A 16,110-nucleotide genomic window follows, 5' to 3' on the forward strand; every position below is an offset into this window, starting at 1 on the left:
CTTTGTCAAGGTCTGAGTGTGTGATTAAGATGAGACTTACATTTCAACGTCTAATCAAGGTGATTAGACGTTGAGATGTAAATCTCATCCTAATCACACACTTAGACCATGACAAAGCCCTCAAGAGAGTGTGAAAGACTTTGTGTAAAATTCCTTACATAAATTTCACAAATATACAAGTGTTGGGTTTTTATCCTAAGTTGATTCATTGTTACATCAACAATTTTTAGAGTTGCCCCGGGGGATTAGTCAAAGTAAGGTGAGCCACATGCGTCAACTCTGTATCAAATAATTTACGCAAGGATAATTTCTCCTATTTTTTTTTCTTTTTAAACCTAAAAGGGGTACCACCACTGGTGCAATTGTAGGGACCCATAGCCACGGAGTAGAAAATAAAGAGTACCCAGAGAAGACCTTGTGGATATCTTATTGTATTACTCCAAGCTTGATTAAATACTGGTATTTAAACTGTAGAATGGTATACGTAGTTAGAATTACATTGAGCTGGGTACAATAGATAGTCCAAGATGCAGGCTATTAGTAGTATTTTAATGTGGGAATTTTGTCCTGTATATGTCATTTAATTTTGTTCCTATAGTATTATCTTAAATGAGTAAAAAAAAAAGAAATGTTTTGCAATGACATTAAAAGTTAAAATGTGGAAACTTATTTTTTAAAGGCATTGAAGATAGTATTTTATATATACAGTAGTTTGATTACCATATTTTTATTGCTAATTTGAGTTTAACTTTGTACATTTCATGTAAGGCAAACAAATACTTTTTTAATATTATTACAATGATATTAATGCAGGTACTACTGTATTAATATAATATTTTTGTATTTTGTAAGTTGTAAAAAATAGTTCATCATTAACAGAGAACTCTCCCGAGTTAAAGAGAAAATGCAAGGAAATGCTGTAAAGTCTACAAACCTGGTTATTCCTTTGCGAGTTTTGTTTTGTTAGCATTTGTGCCTTTGCAGGTGTCCGTGTCATCAACGGGTGATGACGGCAGGGAGATGGCCAAGATGGTCTTGGACCACGAGGGCAACCCGGAGTGGAAATGCAACTCGTGTGATTTTAGGTACAGTACTCTCTCTCTTTTTATACAGGTACTGTATATCAGTGCCTTATATATGCTGTATAAATGTTTTCATAAATTGTTAAGCAGTTATTGTAGTTTTGCTTTATTTTTCTAATATCACTGTTTCTACTTTTATCTAAACATTACTCTTCCATTATTCGGTGATTGCATTGTTTTGGTTTTTATTTGTAGAGCTTTTTCCTTGTTTCTTTGGCATTGTTTCCATGTAAGTGGCATCCAGGACAGTACTAAGAGAGTTGGAAATATATTGGAAGAAAGAATGTATGATATCACAACCCTAAATGTATGATATCACAACCGTAAATGTATGATATCACAACCGTAAATGTATGATATCACAACCGTAAATGTATGATATCACAACCCTAAATGTATGATATCACAACCCTAAATGTATGATATCACAACCGTAAATGTATGATATCACAACCCTAAATGTATGATATCACAACCGTAAATGTATGATATCACAACCGTAAATGTATGATATCACAACCGTAAATGTATGATATCACAACCGTAAATGTATGATATCACAACCGTAAATGTATGATATCACAACCCTAAATGTATGATATCACAACCGTAAATGTATGATATCACAACCCTAAATGTATGATATCACAACCCTAATACTGTATAGTGATGACCTAACCATCACACTGTAGTTTCTTGTTGGCACACACTACAATTCCCATTATTGGGGACAGGAAGCCTGTGCTTAGGCTTACTGAGGTCTCCCATGAGCAAACTACACTACTGACTACTCCCAGGATTCAACCCACAACAGTTGCCTAACTCCTAGGTACATTTTTACTGCTAGGTGAACAGAGGCATCAATAATTGTATAGTGAGCCCCCTCCCTTCAGTAGCTCGTCAAGTGCTGTTGCAAAATGAAATGCAAATGAACCACAGCCAGCCTAAAGCCCACGGCAATGTTCCACCTGTAAGAAGTATTTGGAAAAAAAAACACTAAAGCTACAAAGAGAAAGCGAGACTAACGCCATCATTATAAAGCTTGATATAGTCAGGAGGCCAACTGCCAGCTCCTAAGGGCACAGGCTGATGAGAGCCTCCCAGAAAGAACACAGGCCAGGAACATCCCACCAGCGTGGGCAGAGGACGGCCCTCAATCAACAAGGAAAAAGACTGGTGACCACTGCAAGTAAACCCAGCCTGTTCTCATGATTTGACTCTTAAACAAAAAAAAAAATTGTTTACCTAACCAGAAATGTTTACAAATAAGCCAATCACTTCGAAAATGTCAATATTACTATGTTTTAATTTTCCCTAAAACCTTGCCATTTTGACAGATTTATCAATTCTTTTAAAAGTGTGATATCTTCAACCCTCACATAACAGCATATGTTAACATAAAAATCCCCGTTGAAGTAAGATGTATTAAAAATCATAGAGGCTTGCAAAATTAATGCAATCTTGCATTGTCTGTATGTGGGTCCTCGGTTAAGTTAGGTTCAGTCAACAAAGTACATTATTTAAGTGATGATGTGAATGCTCAAAAAAACAGGCATTCTCTACATTAGACGATAGGACAAGTTGTGTAAACCACAGAGTTATGTCTCGGAAACGGACAGGCGAACTGAAACATCCTGCCCGAGAATGTAAACAAGGCAGGAATGAGAGAAACCAACCTCCTGGACCATCATAGACAGGCAGGCAGGCCAGGCATAAGGGAAGCTCTCGGCTGAACAAATCTAACCCAACCCTAACCATAAACATTCAACAGGGAAAGGCGTAGAGTGCCATGGTCAAGAGCAATCATTTACATGATGCAAGCATACTCTCAGCAAAGGCCTGAATATGGACGAGGACTAGGATTTGGTACAGTCACAGTAAGACAACTCGTCAGCTGACAGTATGGAGAATAAATACCATGTGCTACCGTAAAGTGAGGTGACTCAAGAGAAGTCATCTCATAGAAGAGGATCTTAAACCCCTCAGATCAGGTATCTAGTGGGGCAGGAGAAATACCAGCTTGACTACCAAGGAAGGTTACATACCTTCCATTGTTAAATACATACATACATGCAGTCAAAGCAGACTGTATGGCTAGAGCACATGTTATATGGGTAGCATAAACACAATCTTGAAGGAGAAATAGTAACAAAGGAATGTTCCAAGGATAGCCAACACCTCTTAGACAAGTTTTACCTTAGTTTCAGACTTCGTCTAAGGTGTCATGCCTCAGAACCTGCAACCAGGCAAGTGATTGAGTGGGCAAGCTGCCATCTGGCAGTGCTCACATGCGTCATATTTTATTTATTTGCACTGCAGCGATGATCATTACTTTGTTACCTGATGGCACCTAACATTCTTTAAGGAGTGGCTTGTTTTCCTGTGTTTCTGCTTTCTGGTGGTGTTTCTTTCTTGTATATACGTTAACCTCTATTCCCTAAGCCTCCCTCACCCTTCAGAGAAAGCCAGATTCTGGTCCTGGCTTTCATGAGGTAGGGGGTGGGGGGTCTCTGATCTGCATCTTCATCTTCATGAAGATGGGTGGGGTGCATCTTCTAAAGACTTGGCTAGACAAGCACTTGGCTCAGAACGTGTCCTAGAACTCCCCCCTCCCCTCCACAATCAGAAAAGTGAATTTCAGTACATACAACTCTTAATTTTTATTATGTTATTGTTTAATACCTTTAACCTTTTTATTATTTGATTTACCTTTGCTGGGGTTGATGCCTCGCCGTCCAATGAAAATGAGAACTGATAATGTGTTTATCCATGTTCATAAATTTTGTTGCAGATCAAGAAAGACGGGATGATCCTTTTTGGCTAGGGATCAGGAATGATGAGATGTTCCTGCTTTTTGCTTAGTTCAGTATCAGGAAATACAGTAAAAGTTTAAATGTAAATAAATAAGTGAAATGTCTAAAAAAAAAAAAAGTTCAGATGGTGATTATTTATGGTTTACAGGGACAGTGAGCGTGAGACAATCGTACAGCATGTACGTCTTGCTCATGCTAGAAATGGACCTGTGTCCCTCCTACATGCTGTCCACCGGTGCGATGTCTGCGGTTATGCTGCTGGTACCAAGCGTGCAGTGCAGGTGTGTAGAGCCATGAAGAGTAATAGAGTTGATCATTACTTTTATAACCACCGTACAGTATTTCATTCAGAATATATTTGGAAAATAAAATCTTCTGATAATTCAATCCTTTGATTTTGTAAAATATATTATTTTTAATCTGTGGTTCTTGCGGTTTGGATATTATCAGCAAACACCTGTAAAATTCAAAAGGTTATGCATGTTCCAATCATGTTTTAGTGCAGAGGAAGAAAATAGGAAAATCGTTTGGATTTTATCATTTGATACGTGATCCAAAGGTAACATTTACTTGTGTGTCAAATTCCCAAGCCATGCATAGGCTCAAAGATCAAATGCAATTTTAGATAACTATTTCTGAAAACCATAATTGTTGATAGAATACAATTTCTTCCAGCTTCACATTGACACCAGCCACGGAGGCCAGGGGGGTATTACCAGTCGATGTGAGGGGCAGAATCCCGACACCAAGGATGTTGCAGGTTTGTTTTTCGTCTTTATAACTCGGTTTGATATCGGTTTGAATCCTTCACAAGAATGTGACTTACAGTGAGCAATGCAACACACACGTATGCAAAGAAAGGAAAGTGACGGCATTTCATTCCATCCTCGATGACTTGATGAGGGTCCAGGGTGGACTGAAGAGTCGTCACTTTCCTTATTTTGTAATACATTGGTTGTTATATATTTTTATGGAATTGTAAATTATTTAATATACATGAATTTCAGGCTGTAATGATAAAAGTCACTGTAGATGTCTATTAATAAATTCAGTTAAATATTCTTAAATATCAGTAAAATATTTGCTGTAAACAATTCACTAATCGACCTATTTTCTTTGACACACTCGCTTTCCGACACTATACAAAACTTTAGGGTTATGTTCCGATGCTTCAGGCTATAGCATTTACGCTTAAAAAAATCACTAACTACATTATGCAGTACAGTATTAGTTTTCTTTTAACCATGCAATAGAGCTTTTATTGTAGATGTTTTGATGTCATAAATAAAAATATTCAACTATAAACATCCACACAATGTAAATTGTTTATAAACATTCGCGTTCTGTACAGTCATATGCTCATTACCTGGTTCACTTGTGGACAGTGCATGTCAAGTACTGGCCACGGAAAGAAAGTGTTATACACGTGTTTAATACGCAACATCTTCTGATTGGGCAAAGTTAATAACAGTAGTAGTAGTAGTGTAATTACATTGATTTCCTTTAGGGATTTATGCACTCTACTAGAACTTGGAGGAAGGTGAATTAGAGTAGCAATCAATTTATTAAACATATGGCTTCAATATTTCTATGTTGCTTTTCTGTTGACAATTTTTTTTGTTATAGAATGTATACAACAATTCTTACATTTTTGTACAGCCACTAGTACGTATAGTGTTTCGGGCAAGTCCTTAATCCTAAGTTACCTGGAATACAAACCCCTGTGAAGAGTCGTTTTAACAACCAAGTACCCATTTTGCTGTTGAGCTAAACAGAGACTACAGTTAGGAATTTGCGCCCAGTAAATCCTCCCCGGTCAGGTATACGAACCCAGGACAAAGCGCTCGCGAAACACCAGGCAAGCATCTTAACCACTACACCACGGAGACTGTACACAGTTGGTATTGTGTTGTGAATCAAATATTCGTGCATATAACGAATGAAAGTAATTCAGACTTCGAAAGCGATCTAAAAGGTTATATGACAGTAACAAGTGACTAGGAATACAGTAATTTTACCTATTTATATTTGTTAGCCAGTGTATGGAGAACCCCTATTAATTTCAACACTTTTTGTGATAATATGATGAAATTTGTCTATCAAAATATTTGTTTTTATATCTACTTATTACCATCATTTATTTCCCTTGTGGGACTTCTCGTGTATTCACCCCAACTCTTTCCATTAAAGAACCTTGTTGCCAGCCCATCAGTGCTAAACGAAATCTTTGTTCTTTCTTACTTCCATAATTGTTATCCATCATCCTCCTTATAGTCACAGATTTGTTCTGGCGAGTTTGAAAAGTGCATGCTTCCACTTGCCTAGGTATGAAACCAAATTTATTTTGAGAGTAGAACAAACTTATGAGATGTAAGGTTTAGCATTCATTATTTAATATTTTAAATCACAGGAGAGAGTGAGGGTGCCGAGTACAATGAGAATGCACGAACCTTCCAGTGCCGCTTGTGCCCATTTACTTGCAAGAAACGTAATGAGATGAGGCCCCACTTGATTTACCACACGGCACGCTCCGACTGCATCTTCAAGTGCATGTTCTGCCCATATTATGTACCAACCAAGGGGTGAGTGACTTCAGTAATAAATGTTTAATATAAATTGTCTAGTCCCTATATAAATTTAGTCAGGTTTCCAATTTGATTGAAATCTCATTAACCTGAATTTCTATTTTGAGCTGAGAAGTCAAGAACTCAAACTTCAATTTATTCCGGTTTTAGTTCAGCAGAAATCTCGGTAATCCAAATTCCTTTCTCGGGTTAAAAGGTAAAAAAAAAAATTCTAAACTCGAACATGAATTCATTGGGATTACTCAGAGGTACCTACCTTGAGGCTACCTTGAGGTGCTTCCGGGGCTTAGCGTCCCCGCGGCCCGGTCGTCGACCAGGCCTCCTGGTTGCTGGACTGATCAACCAGGCTGTTAGACACGGCTGCTCGCAGCCTGGCGTATGAGTCACAGCCTGGTTGATCAGGTATCCTTTGGAGGTGCTTATCCAGTTCTCTCTTGAAGGTGAGGTGTAGGTTATGAAAATCTGAATTACTGTACCAAGCTCTTACAGTACTATATATCGGAAAATATTGCATCTGCACACTAGATTGTTACATACTTTTTTAGAAAAATATCTTCTATTCATAGGCATTCCACAATTGTAATTTTTGTTTAATTTTTTTTTTTTAAATAAGAAAAATTATTGTATTTTCCAAAGTACATGTACTGTAGTTTATTTTTAGCACTGAAAATTCTAATCTGTGCTTTTCACTGTTTCATTGCAGCGAACTGTTTGAGCACCTGAGTATTCATGGCATGGAGGTGCCACCATCAGTGTTGGATGCTGCCAAGAATGGTAGTGGAAGCAGCACCTCCAGCACCACTACCACCAACTCCCATATTAACACTTTTCGGGTAGGTTATCTTGAGATGATTTCGGGGCTTTTTAGTGTCCCCGCAGCCCGGTCCTCGACCAGGCCTCCACCCCCAGGAAGCAGCCCGTGACAGCTGACTAACACCCAGATACCTATTTTACTGCTAGGTAACAGGGGCATAGGGTGAAAGAAACTCTGCCCATTGTTTCTAGCCGGTGCCTGGGATCAAACCCAGGATCACAAGTCCCGCGTGCTGTCCGCTCGGCCGACCGGCTCCCTAAGTGGGGTAAGTGACTTTAGAGTGATGGCATTGTTGGCCCTTGAACCAGATTGTTATAACGTACTGCTCACTAAAGCTTAATAATTATTGCAGATGATAAGTCACAAAAACGTGGCTGAAGATATGAGGCTAAACCACACACCAGAAGATGGGCAGACGACGACGTTTCAGTCTGTTCTGGACCATTATTTAATAGATTGTGAAAATGGTTCAAGACGGACCGAAATGTCGTCGTCTACTCATCCTCTGGAGTGTGGTTTAGTCTTCAATTACTTATTAACCCTTAGACCAGTGATTCCCAACCAGGGTTCTGCGAGGATTTGCAAAACTTGTGACAAAAAATAGGTACAACTTGCTACCTTTTTGGTGTGTGTAACAGACTAACAAAAAATTTATTCAGTTTAATGAACTCATTATATCAGAGATGTGACCACAAATTGTTAAAAATGTTAGCCCAAGTTTCACATTAAATTAGGAAACAATTTGAATGAATGTTATTCTACTGAAATGAAATAATTTTAAAAAATTATTCAAAATTGTAAATAATTTAATATAATGAACTTGTTTTCCAGTCATTTTAACCAACAAATTTTATTAACAAGACTGTTACAAAATTAAATTTGTAACTAATTTTTTCTTTGATAGAATGTATTGGATTGTATTGGGGATGGGGTGTACCTGGCAGTGCCCAGGTGTCCTCCCTTTCCCTCTTTGCCCTAGGTCCTCCAAACTCCTGCCCCTTTCCCCCCCTCCCTCCACCCTTCTGTTCTTCCCCTCATCCTCCTTCCCCCCCCCCCTCTTCCTTCGTACTCCATCGCCCCTTTCCATTCATCCTCCCTAGCCCCCCTTTCAATTCATCCTCCCTCCCTCATCCTTTCTTTTCCCTTATCCTCCCTACTTAGCCTCTATTCCCGGTCATGAAATATAATAACAGAGAGCAATGAAACATCTGTATTGTTAAAGGAAATTAAGTTTTTCTGATGACGAAAAGCTCTTGGGGCATTTGAATCCATATTTCACACTTGATCAGAATTGAATCTGAGAGATCGGATGTGGGTGTGAATAATTACTATTATTTCTTAAATCATTCAACTTGTGCTGTCTGTGTATGTCTGTCCTGTACCTCCAGACCATTCATCCTGCAAAGTTGGGTGAGGCTAGCCCCAAGCATTGGGCCTCCAACTTTGAACACGCACACATTTTCTCTTACGGGGAATAGATTAATATAGTATTATGCATATTTATTGTGGTACATTCTACAATAGTACATGATGATGTACATATTAATGCACACTGCAAGCATCACACACAAAAAAAGGCACACATGTATGAAATTGTTGGTGAAAAATGTACAGTAAAAAAGGAAAGCTGCTGCTCTTAAAATTAACTGCAATTTGGATTAAACTTATGTTGATATTTATGGCAGATAAATTATGTGACGAGTGTTAATGATACTCTATTTTTGCAGGATGATGTTGGGGCCAGACAGTTTGTATGTGGTACTTGTCCATTTGAAACAAGGAGTCGTGCCAAGCTGATGCACCATCGACAGTTCCACAAACCAAAAGGACTGCCATTCCGCTGCCCCCATTGTTCCTACAATGTAACTCGTCGTCATTTGCTGTCCCAGCATATTCGTGTTCATGGAATGGATGACAATATTGATGGAGCTGGAGCAAGTGACTATACCCAGTTGGATGATCGATCCAATTCTCCCTCCCCATCTCTTACCATTACTCCTGTAGGCAATGCTACAACAGAACCAGGCGAAAACTCGCCCCTCACTGACACGTCCCTGCTCCCCAAACTTACAGATGAAACAACAATGCAGATGGACGATATCCCCTTAGTCTGGGTGTCGAGAGATAATAGATTCTTCAAGATGTTCAAGTGTCGTCATTGTCCACATGTCAACCTACGTAAAACCAACATTCAGGAACACGAGAAAATGCATAAAACCGATGCCTCAAAAGTATCGGGCAGTTTGCATTGCCCCAATTGCTCATATGTTAGTGTAAATGCTGGCGTTATGTCTGCTCACTTGAAGGTTCATTGTGGGTCAATGGGTCAGTGCCATGCTGTAGTCGACCCATCCTTGAGCGATGAAGATCAGCTAAGGCAGCTAACATCTAGAGCATCTACACCTTGTTCAGAAGTAGCTCAATCCTTGCCAGCTGTTAAGGAAGGACTTAGCAGAAAAGCTGATGAAAAGGTCTTGTATTACTGCCAGCAGTGTCCAGCAAGATTCTTCCTAGAAAAGGAGATTCAGATTCATACACGTTTTCATACTACAGGCCTTCAACATACTTGTGATCATTGTAACTATGGTGTACAACAGCCAGCTCATCTTCTTGCTCACCTTAAGGTCCACACTCCGGAATATCAACATCGTACTCGCACAATGATGAATCAACATAGAACGGCTGCCACACATCCACCCGTACCGGGGCTCACACTCCCTCTCGATATATCCATGGATGTAGCCGAGGACAGTCAGTCAGCCCAAACAACAGTAAGAACAGGAGGCCAAGAATATTCAGCCTCCTCTCAGCCCAAGTCCAATGTCCCACCACAGCCTCCACCTACCAGTAAATATATGTGTGATCAGTGTCCAGCTTCATTTAGCAAGTTGTTAACGCTTCAGTATCACCAGTCACTTCACGGAGCCAAAAATCCACATCAGTGTCATCGTTGTTCGTATGCTGGTAAAACAAGCGAGTCTCTTCAACAACATGTCCAACTCCACACTCAGCATGATGAAAACTGTCAGGCTGAGAAAGCTGCTAAAGAAGTCAATACTGTCAAGAAAGCTGAGAGCTTAAAAACAGAATCAGTTTCGAAGTCAAAGAATAGTTCCAAAAGTTCAGAGAAAAATAGCTCGTCTTATTATCCACCAATTAAGCTCAAACTTATTGGATTGCGGCCCGGAGCATCAGAGTGTGGTAGTGATGGTAGTCGGCCACAATTCAAATATTATGTTGAAGAACAAGTTCCTTTATCTGGAGTGGACCTTTTACGCCGCAAGACCCAATTAGAAAAGGAGGGCCACGATAAGGTCACAGTTGATACCGTGACAAATGTTAAGGGTAATGCTCCAAGTAAAAGCAAAGCATCTAAGGATAAAGAGGAAATAGAGGAAGATGACCCAAAAAGAATTGGGGATCCCAAGCTTCATTACCCTCTTCATATAGACAAATTAACGGGTAAATCTCGAGAAAAACGTTACAAATGTAACAAATGTCCCTCTGCCTTTGAAAAGACTGAACAGTATCATGTTCACTCAAATCTTCATGGTTCCAATCATAAGTACAAATGCCGTATTTGTGATTACTCTGTGAAATTTTATGCCAATTTCATGATGCACATTAATCGTCACAAGTACCATGAACGGATGGTGTCCCAGAATGATGGATCATCTCCCCCAGTTGAGAGTGATCTCAAGTATGAACCCATCATATCTTCTAGTGACAATACCTCTCAGGGTGACAAATTCAAAAGTAGACTGGATGACCTTGCTAACAAAGAGAATCTGGATGATGCAGATTTAACTACAACAGAACGTCAACACCTGTTGTTACAGAACAAAAAGGGAGTTACAGATCCATCGAAAAAGGATGATGATAAGGATCGCCGAGTCTTTTATTGTCAGTACTGTCCATATGCAAATCTGAGACGTGATGCCGTTGACAGTCATAGTTTGCGACACCATGCCAATGGAGGGTACGGTGTGTACAAGTGCACTTTCTGCGACTATACAGCATCTCAGCCAAATTTCATTCGTGAACACATTAAAGTGCACTTCCGTCCTTTCAAGTATGTACATCCAGAGGGATACATGCGCCACGACCGGCAAGAAATATTAAGCGTTCCTATTTTGCCACACGGAGGACGAGTAAATGATGCATCGGGTAATGACGAGAGCTCGACATTAGCACGTGAAAAACACTTGGTATTTTCCCATGATGCAGGTGTTTACAAACCACTATTTGTTAATAACACTGAAGCTGAGGAAAATCTGGATTCACAGTTGGTGAGTGGCATAGAAGTGAATTTTCGTTCTGGAGATATAGTTGATGCCCCCAGTGATTTTGTAATATCTTTGCGTCCTGGCAAAGGAAAAGGCCAATTTTTGATGGACACAAATAATACATTTGAACATTCTGATCAGATAGCAACCAATTCAGCAATGCCAGTTGCTGAAAAGAACTGTGGTAATGAGGTTACGGTAACAATTGAAAGCAAGTCTTTTCAGAATGGGATTCAAGAATCTGTTGAAAGACAATCTTTTCAGAATGATGTTACAGAATCTATTGAAAGCCAATCTTTACAGGACAATGCAACTGGTATGCATGTGGACATTGAGACTATGGATACGGGTGATGCACCGAATATGAAGGAAACCAATTTACTTCCTTCCAACTCTTCCAACCTCAGTGACGATACCAAAATGGAGGTTGATTCCTGTGAAGATGCTGGGAAGCTCCAAAATGGAGTCGTGAGCATAATAAATGGCCATGTTGAAGGTGAAACCCAGGATCTAATAGGCTCGGAGGAAAACATGGACGATGGGGTCGAGAACAAAATGGAAATCGACACCAAGGTGATTAAAGCAGACGAATCATTGCAGCACGTCACAAAGGGCTGGGGGACTGACCAACCAGAAAAATTATTAGAGTCTCATTGACTATATCATTGTTATTGAAGCTTTCAATTAATAATTTTGTTTATATCTATTCTCCATGGTATTTCTATTTAATTATTCTATTTATATCTCCAGTACTGTATCCTGTTCCTTCCTGTTAACTAACCTTGGAAGAAAAGAGTAAGGCAGCACTATCGTAAATTTTGCTATCCTGTTCCTTTATGCCCCAGCGTAGTGTAAGATCCCCCAACATTTCCGTTCTGAGGATGTCCAAGTTGGTGTCTGACGCCTGTACCAAATACCCCTGGGCGTTTCTACTGCTATATACCTTCTGAACCACCCCTTACCCCTTCACTCTTCCTTTGCCCCCCCCTACTTGTACTTTGGGCATTTTCATTATTGTGTGTTGTCTGACTTCTACTGTGCATGTCCGCATTATCTTCTGTTGCTCTTGCCTCTGGCTTACTCCTTCCTTATTTGTCAGTTAATTATGAATTACTGCTACTATTTTCAGAATTTTTTATTCATTTCATTCATGATAGTGGTGGTATTGTAATTGCCATTATTGATCCTATTACTAAATTATTGCATTGTGCATCATTATACATTTCTCGTGCAAATATTTTTTTTTGTAACGGCTGTGAATGAAATGTCATTAATCATCTATAATGTAATCGAAAACAAAAAAATACACTCGTCACAGATTACTGCACTTTAAATTATTATAGCTTAATTTATTCAGACACTGACACTGGCATTATTTATAGCATGTTAGTATAGAAGAAAACACCCAAGTCAATCCCCCCCCAACTGCCATGTTCAGGTTTTATCAGACCAAAGACTGAAGTGTGGAAACTTGGAGCAGCTCGGCGAAGCCACTCCAATCTACCCTACTTTGACGGACATTTTAAGTGACTGTGTATGCTCATCTATAATGTTTATTAGTCCAAAAACAGTGTGATTGTTTGTTCATATTTGCAACACTTGTGTATCAAATACCAAACTGGTCAATCTAGTGCCTCATCCAGTGATTTCGTTCGTGGACCCACACCACCATTGTCACCTATATAAAACTAAATATGTATCTAAATACAGTGTGTGTGTATGTAAAATATATATATATGTATATATATATATGTATATATATATATGTATATATATATATGTATATATATATGTATATGTGTGTGTGTGTGAATTCGTTATGTAAATTAAGAAAGTTATGTTAGGCAAGCTGCTTGTGGGCTTGTTAATGTGTGATGCGGTGTAAGGTGGTGACAATGGTGATAGTGCCGTGCACCAAGACGAGGCCCAGCTGGTGAACAGGGGTGAACAAGTCTTGTTAATTTTGACCTCTTGTTGAATTATGTATTATTGTTTTGTTATATTTTGTATAAGTTGAGTCAGACATTTGAGATGATTCTTTGCTCTCCAATTCTCTCCCCTCCTCCCTGGGGCATAAGTAAATGCCAGATCCCTACATTTGTTTTAAATTTAATGAATAATTATTTTAACAAATACTTATATATTTTCATTAAGTTTTGCATCTTTAGTTAACTTTTCTAACTTAATTTAAATCCATTTTAAAAAAAGAGCTTAATGCACACACACACCGAGGCATAAAGATGCAATATAATTTGCTGTTTTTTTTTTTCCATTTACTCGAGGCAAAATTACAGGGAGTTCGAAGAAGCTAGTGTGGAGCCGTTGTGTCGGTTCTACATGGCCGTGCTGGAATGTTCACCGCTTATGTGTTGGGAGTTTTGTAATCTATTTTCACAACAATTTTATGCTAAAACAAGTTGTTTTCTTTATAGCCTACACTATTTGGTATTCTCTAGTAAGGATATTTTCTATTTTGTTTTGTATCTAATTCGTCTTAAGTTTTATTCAATATCTGAAATACTTCATTGCCATTGAGCTGACATTTAAAATGGTAAATGTTAAGTAAAAAGTACAGTATAGCTGCTACTGAAATGACTGTGTAGTCATATAGGATTTTTGTGTACTGGTTGCATAGGAGCTATGCATGCTTTGGTAATCTAGAGGAGCAGTTTGAATGTCTTATGAAGTTCCCCTTCTGGCTAAAGGCTTTGAAATCGACTCAAGTTTACCTAACCTTAAGCTCGGTAAATACATAAATGTAAAATAGTAATTCTGACATGCAACCCGATAAGGTTTCCTGTGCTCTAATAGACATAGCTCAGTCATCTATTACTGACTGGTTTTGGATGAGCAATAATAGATTAAGATACTGGTCTAGGCCAGACTTAGTTAAAATGATATAGGACCTTTTTCCTTATATGCCAAAAATAAATTGACACGCAAATGCTTATTTAGAGTGAGAGCTAAAACTACAAGCAATCCATTCAATTAACATCTAAATACCATAGTGTTATTACTATTATGAATAAGGGCGTCAGCTAAGTTTTATAGAGCACCAGGCCCAGAATACATGTATTTCTATATTTCACAAATCTGTTTAGAGCGCCTATCACCAAAAAAGCTTGACACATGTTAAATGACATATGTGTGTTATAACGTATTTGTTATATGACAAGAGTGCTGGGTAGACGAGACACTACGAGCATAGCTCTCATCCTGTAACTACACTTAGGTAATTACAATGTGCATAGATGTCTGGAATCCCTGAATTGGGTAGTACTTGTTATTGTCTAACTAGGTATGAATTAAAAAAGAGGACTGCTGGATGTGTTAAGAAATTATGGTATAAAAAGAAATAACTTTATGCCCAGTAATTAACATTAGATATTTTGTCTCACCTGTTGTCTAAAATTTGTAAAAAAAGATATAGAAAGGAGGCACTAAACTAGAGACCAGTGTCATTGGTATTTCTTGTAAAGTGGCGGAAAAAGTAATCAGGTCGAGATGGTGGAACATCTTGAAAGGATCGACTATGCGACAAAAAATCAACATGGATTCAGGAATGGAAAGCCATGCCTGACAAACTTAACAAGTGTCATGACAAGGTTACTAAAGAAAGGCTGGGTAGACAATTTTTCTAGACTCAAAAATGTTTGACACCGTTCCCCATGAAAGACTGTTTTAGAAAATGGAGAACCTTGCTGGGATAACTGAGACAATATTGAACTAGGTAAGGGAGTACCTGAAGGGCAGAAAGCAAAGTCACAGTCAAGGTTTCCAGCTGGAAGAATATACCAAGTGGGGTCCCACAAGGCTCTTTCTTGGGACTGCAGCCCCCTTTTAAGTGGGGTCCACTACCACCTGTAGGATGGATATGGGGTCCACTACCACCTGTAGGATGGATATGGGGTCCACTATCACCTGTAGGATGGATATGGGGTCCACTACCACCTGTAGGATGGATATGGGGTCCACTACCACCTGTAGGATGGATATGGGGTCCACTACCACCTGTAGGATGGATATGGGGTCCACTACCACCTATAGGATGGATATTGGGTCCACTACCAACTTCTGGATGTGTATGGGATCCACTACCGCACAAAGGTGGGTGGTAGTGAACCCCATACCCATCCTGTGGACGGTAGTGGATCCCATATCCATTCTACGGGTGATAGTGGACCCCATAAACATCCTACAGGTGGTAGTGGACCCCATACCCATCCTGTGGGCGGTAGTGGATCCCATCTCATCCAACAGTTGGTAGGGGACCCCATTAACATCGTACAGGTGGTAGTGGACCCCATTAACATCCTACAGGTGTAGTGGACCCCATAACCCATCTTACGGGTGGTAGTGGACCTCATACCCATGCTACGGTTGGTAGTGGACCCTATACCCATCCTACAGGTGGTAGTGGACCCTATACCCACCCTGTGGGTGGTAGTGGACCCAATACCCATCCTACGGGTGGTATGTTGGACCCCATACACACTGAGTGACTAGTTGTGGACCCTATATCCATCCTGA

General features: G+C 39.3%; 1 protein-coding gene across 5 annotated transcripts in view; it reads left to right on the forward strand.

Moving 5' to 3' along the window:
- Positions 1–13,996, forward strand: part of LOC123769175 (uncharacterized) — a 38,322-nt gene extending 24,326 nt beyond the window's left edge. For all 5 annotated transcript variants that reach the window (XM_045760172.2, XM_045760171.2, XM_045760173.2 and 2 more), the window contains 6 exons: positions 985–1,085; positions 4,044–4,176; positions 4,571–4,655; positions 6,306–6,477; positions 7,184–7,313; positions 9,022–13,996. In XM_045760172.2, the coding sequence (XP_045616128.2) occupies positions 985–1,085; positions 4,044–4,176; positions 4,571–4,655; positions 6,306–6,477; positions 7,184–7,313; positions 9,022–12,237 (3,837 nt within the window). In that variant the 3' untranslated portion in view covers positions 12,238–13,996. The remainder of the gene's footprint in view (positions 1–984; positions 1,086–4,043; positions 4,177–4,570; positions 4,656–6,305; positions 6,478–7,183; positions 7,314–9,021) is intronic.
- Positions 13,997–16,110: the final 2,114 nt, after the last annotated feature.

This window comes from Procambarus clarkii, unplaced genomic scaffold (genome assembly GCF_040958095.1).
Source record: "Procambarus clarkii isolate CNS0578487 unplaced genomic scaffold, FALCON_Pclarkii_2.0 HiC_scaffold_598, whole genome shotgun sequence".
In the NCBI taxonomy this organism is placed as follows: Eukaryota; Metazoa; Arthropoda; class Malacostraca; order Decapoda; family Cambaridae; genus Procambarus; species Procambarus clarkii.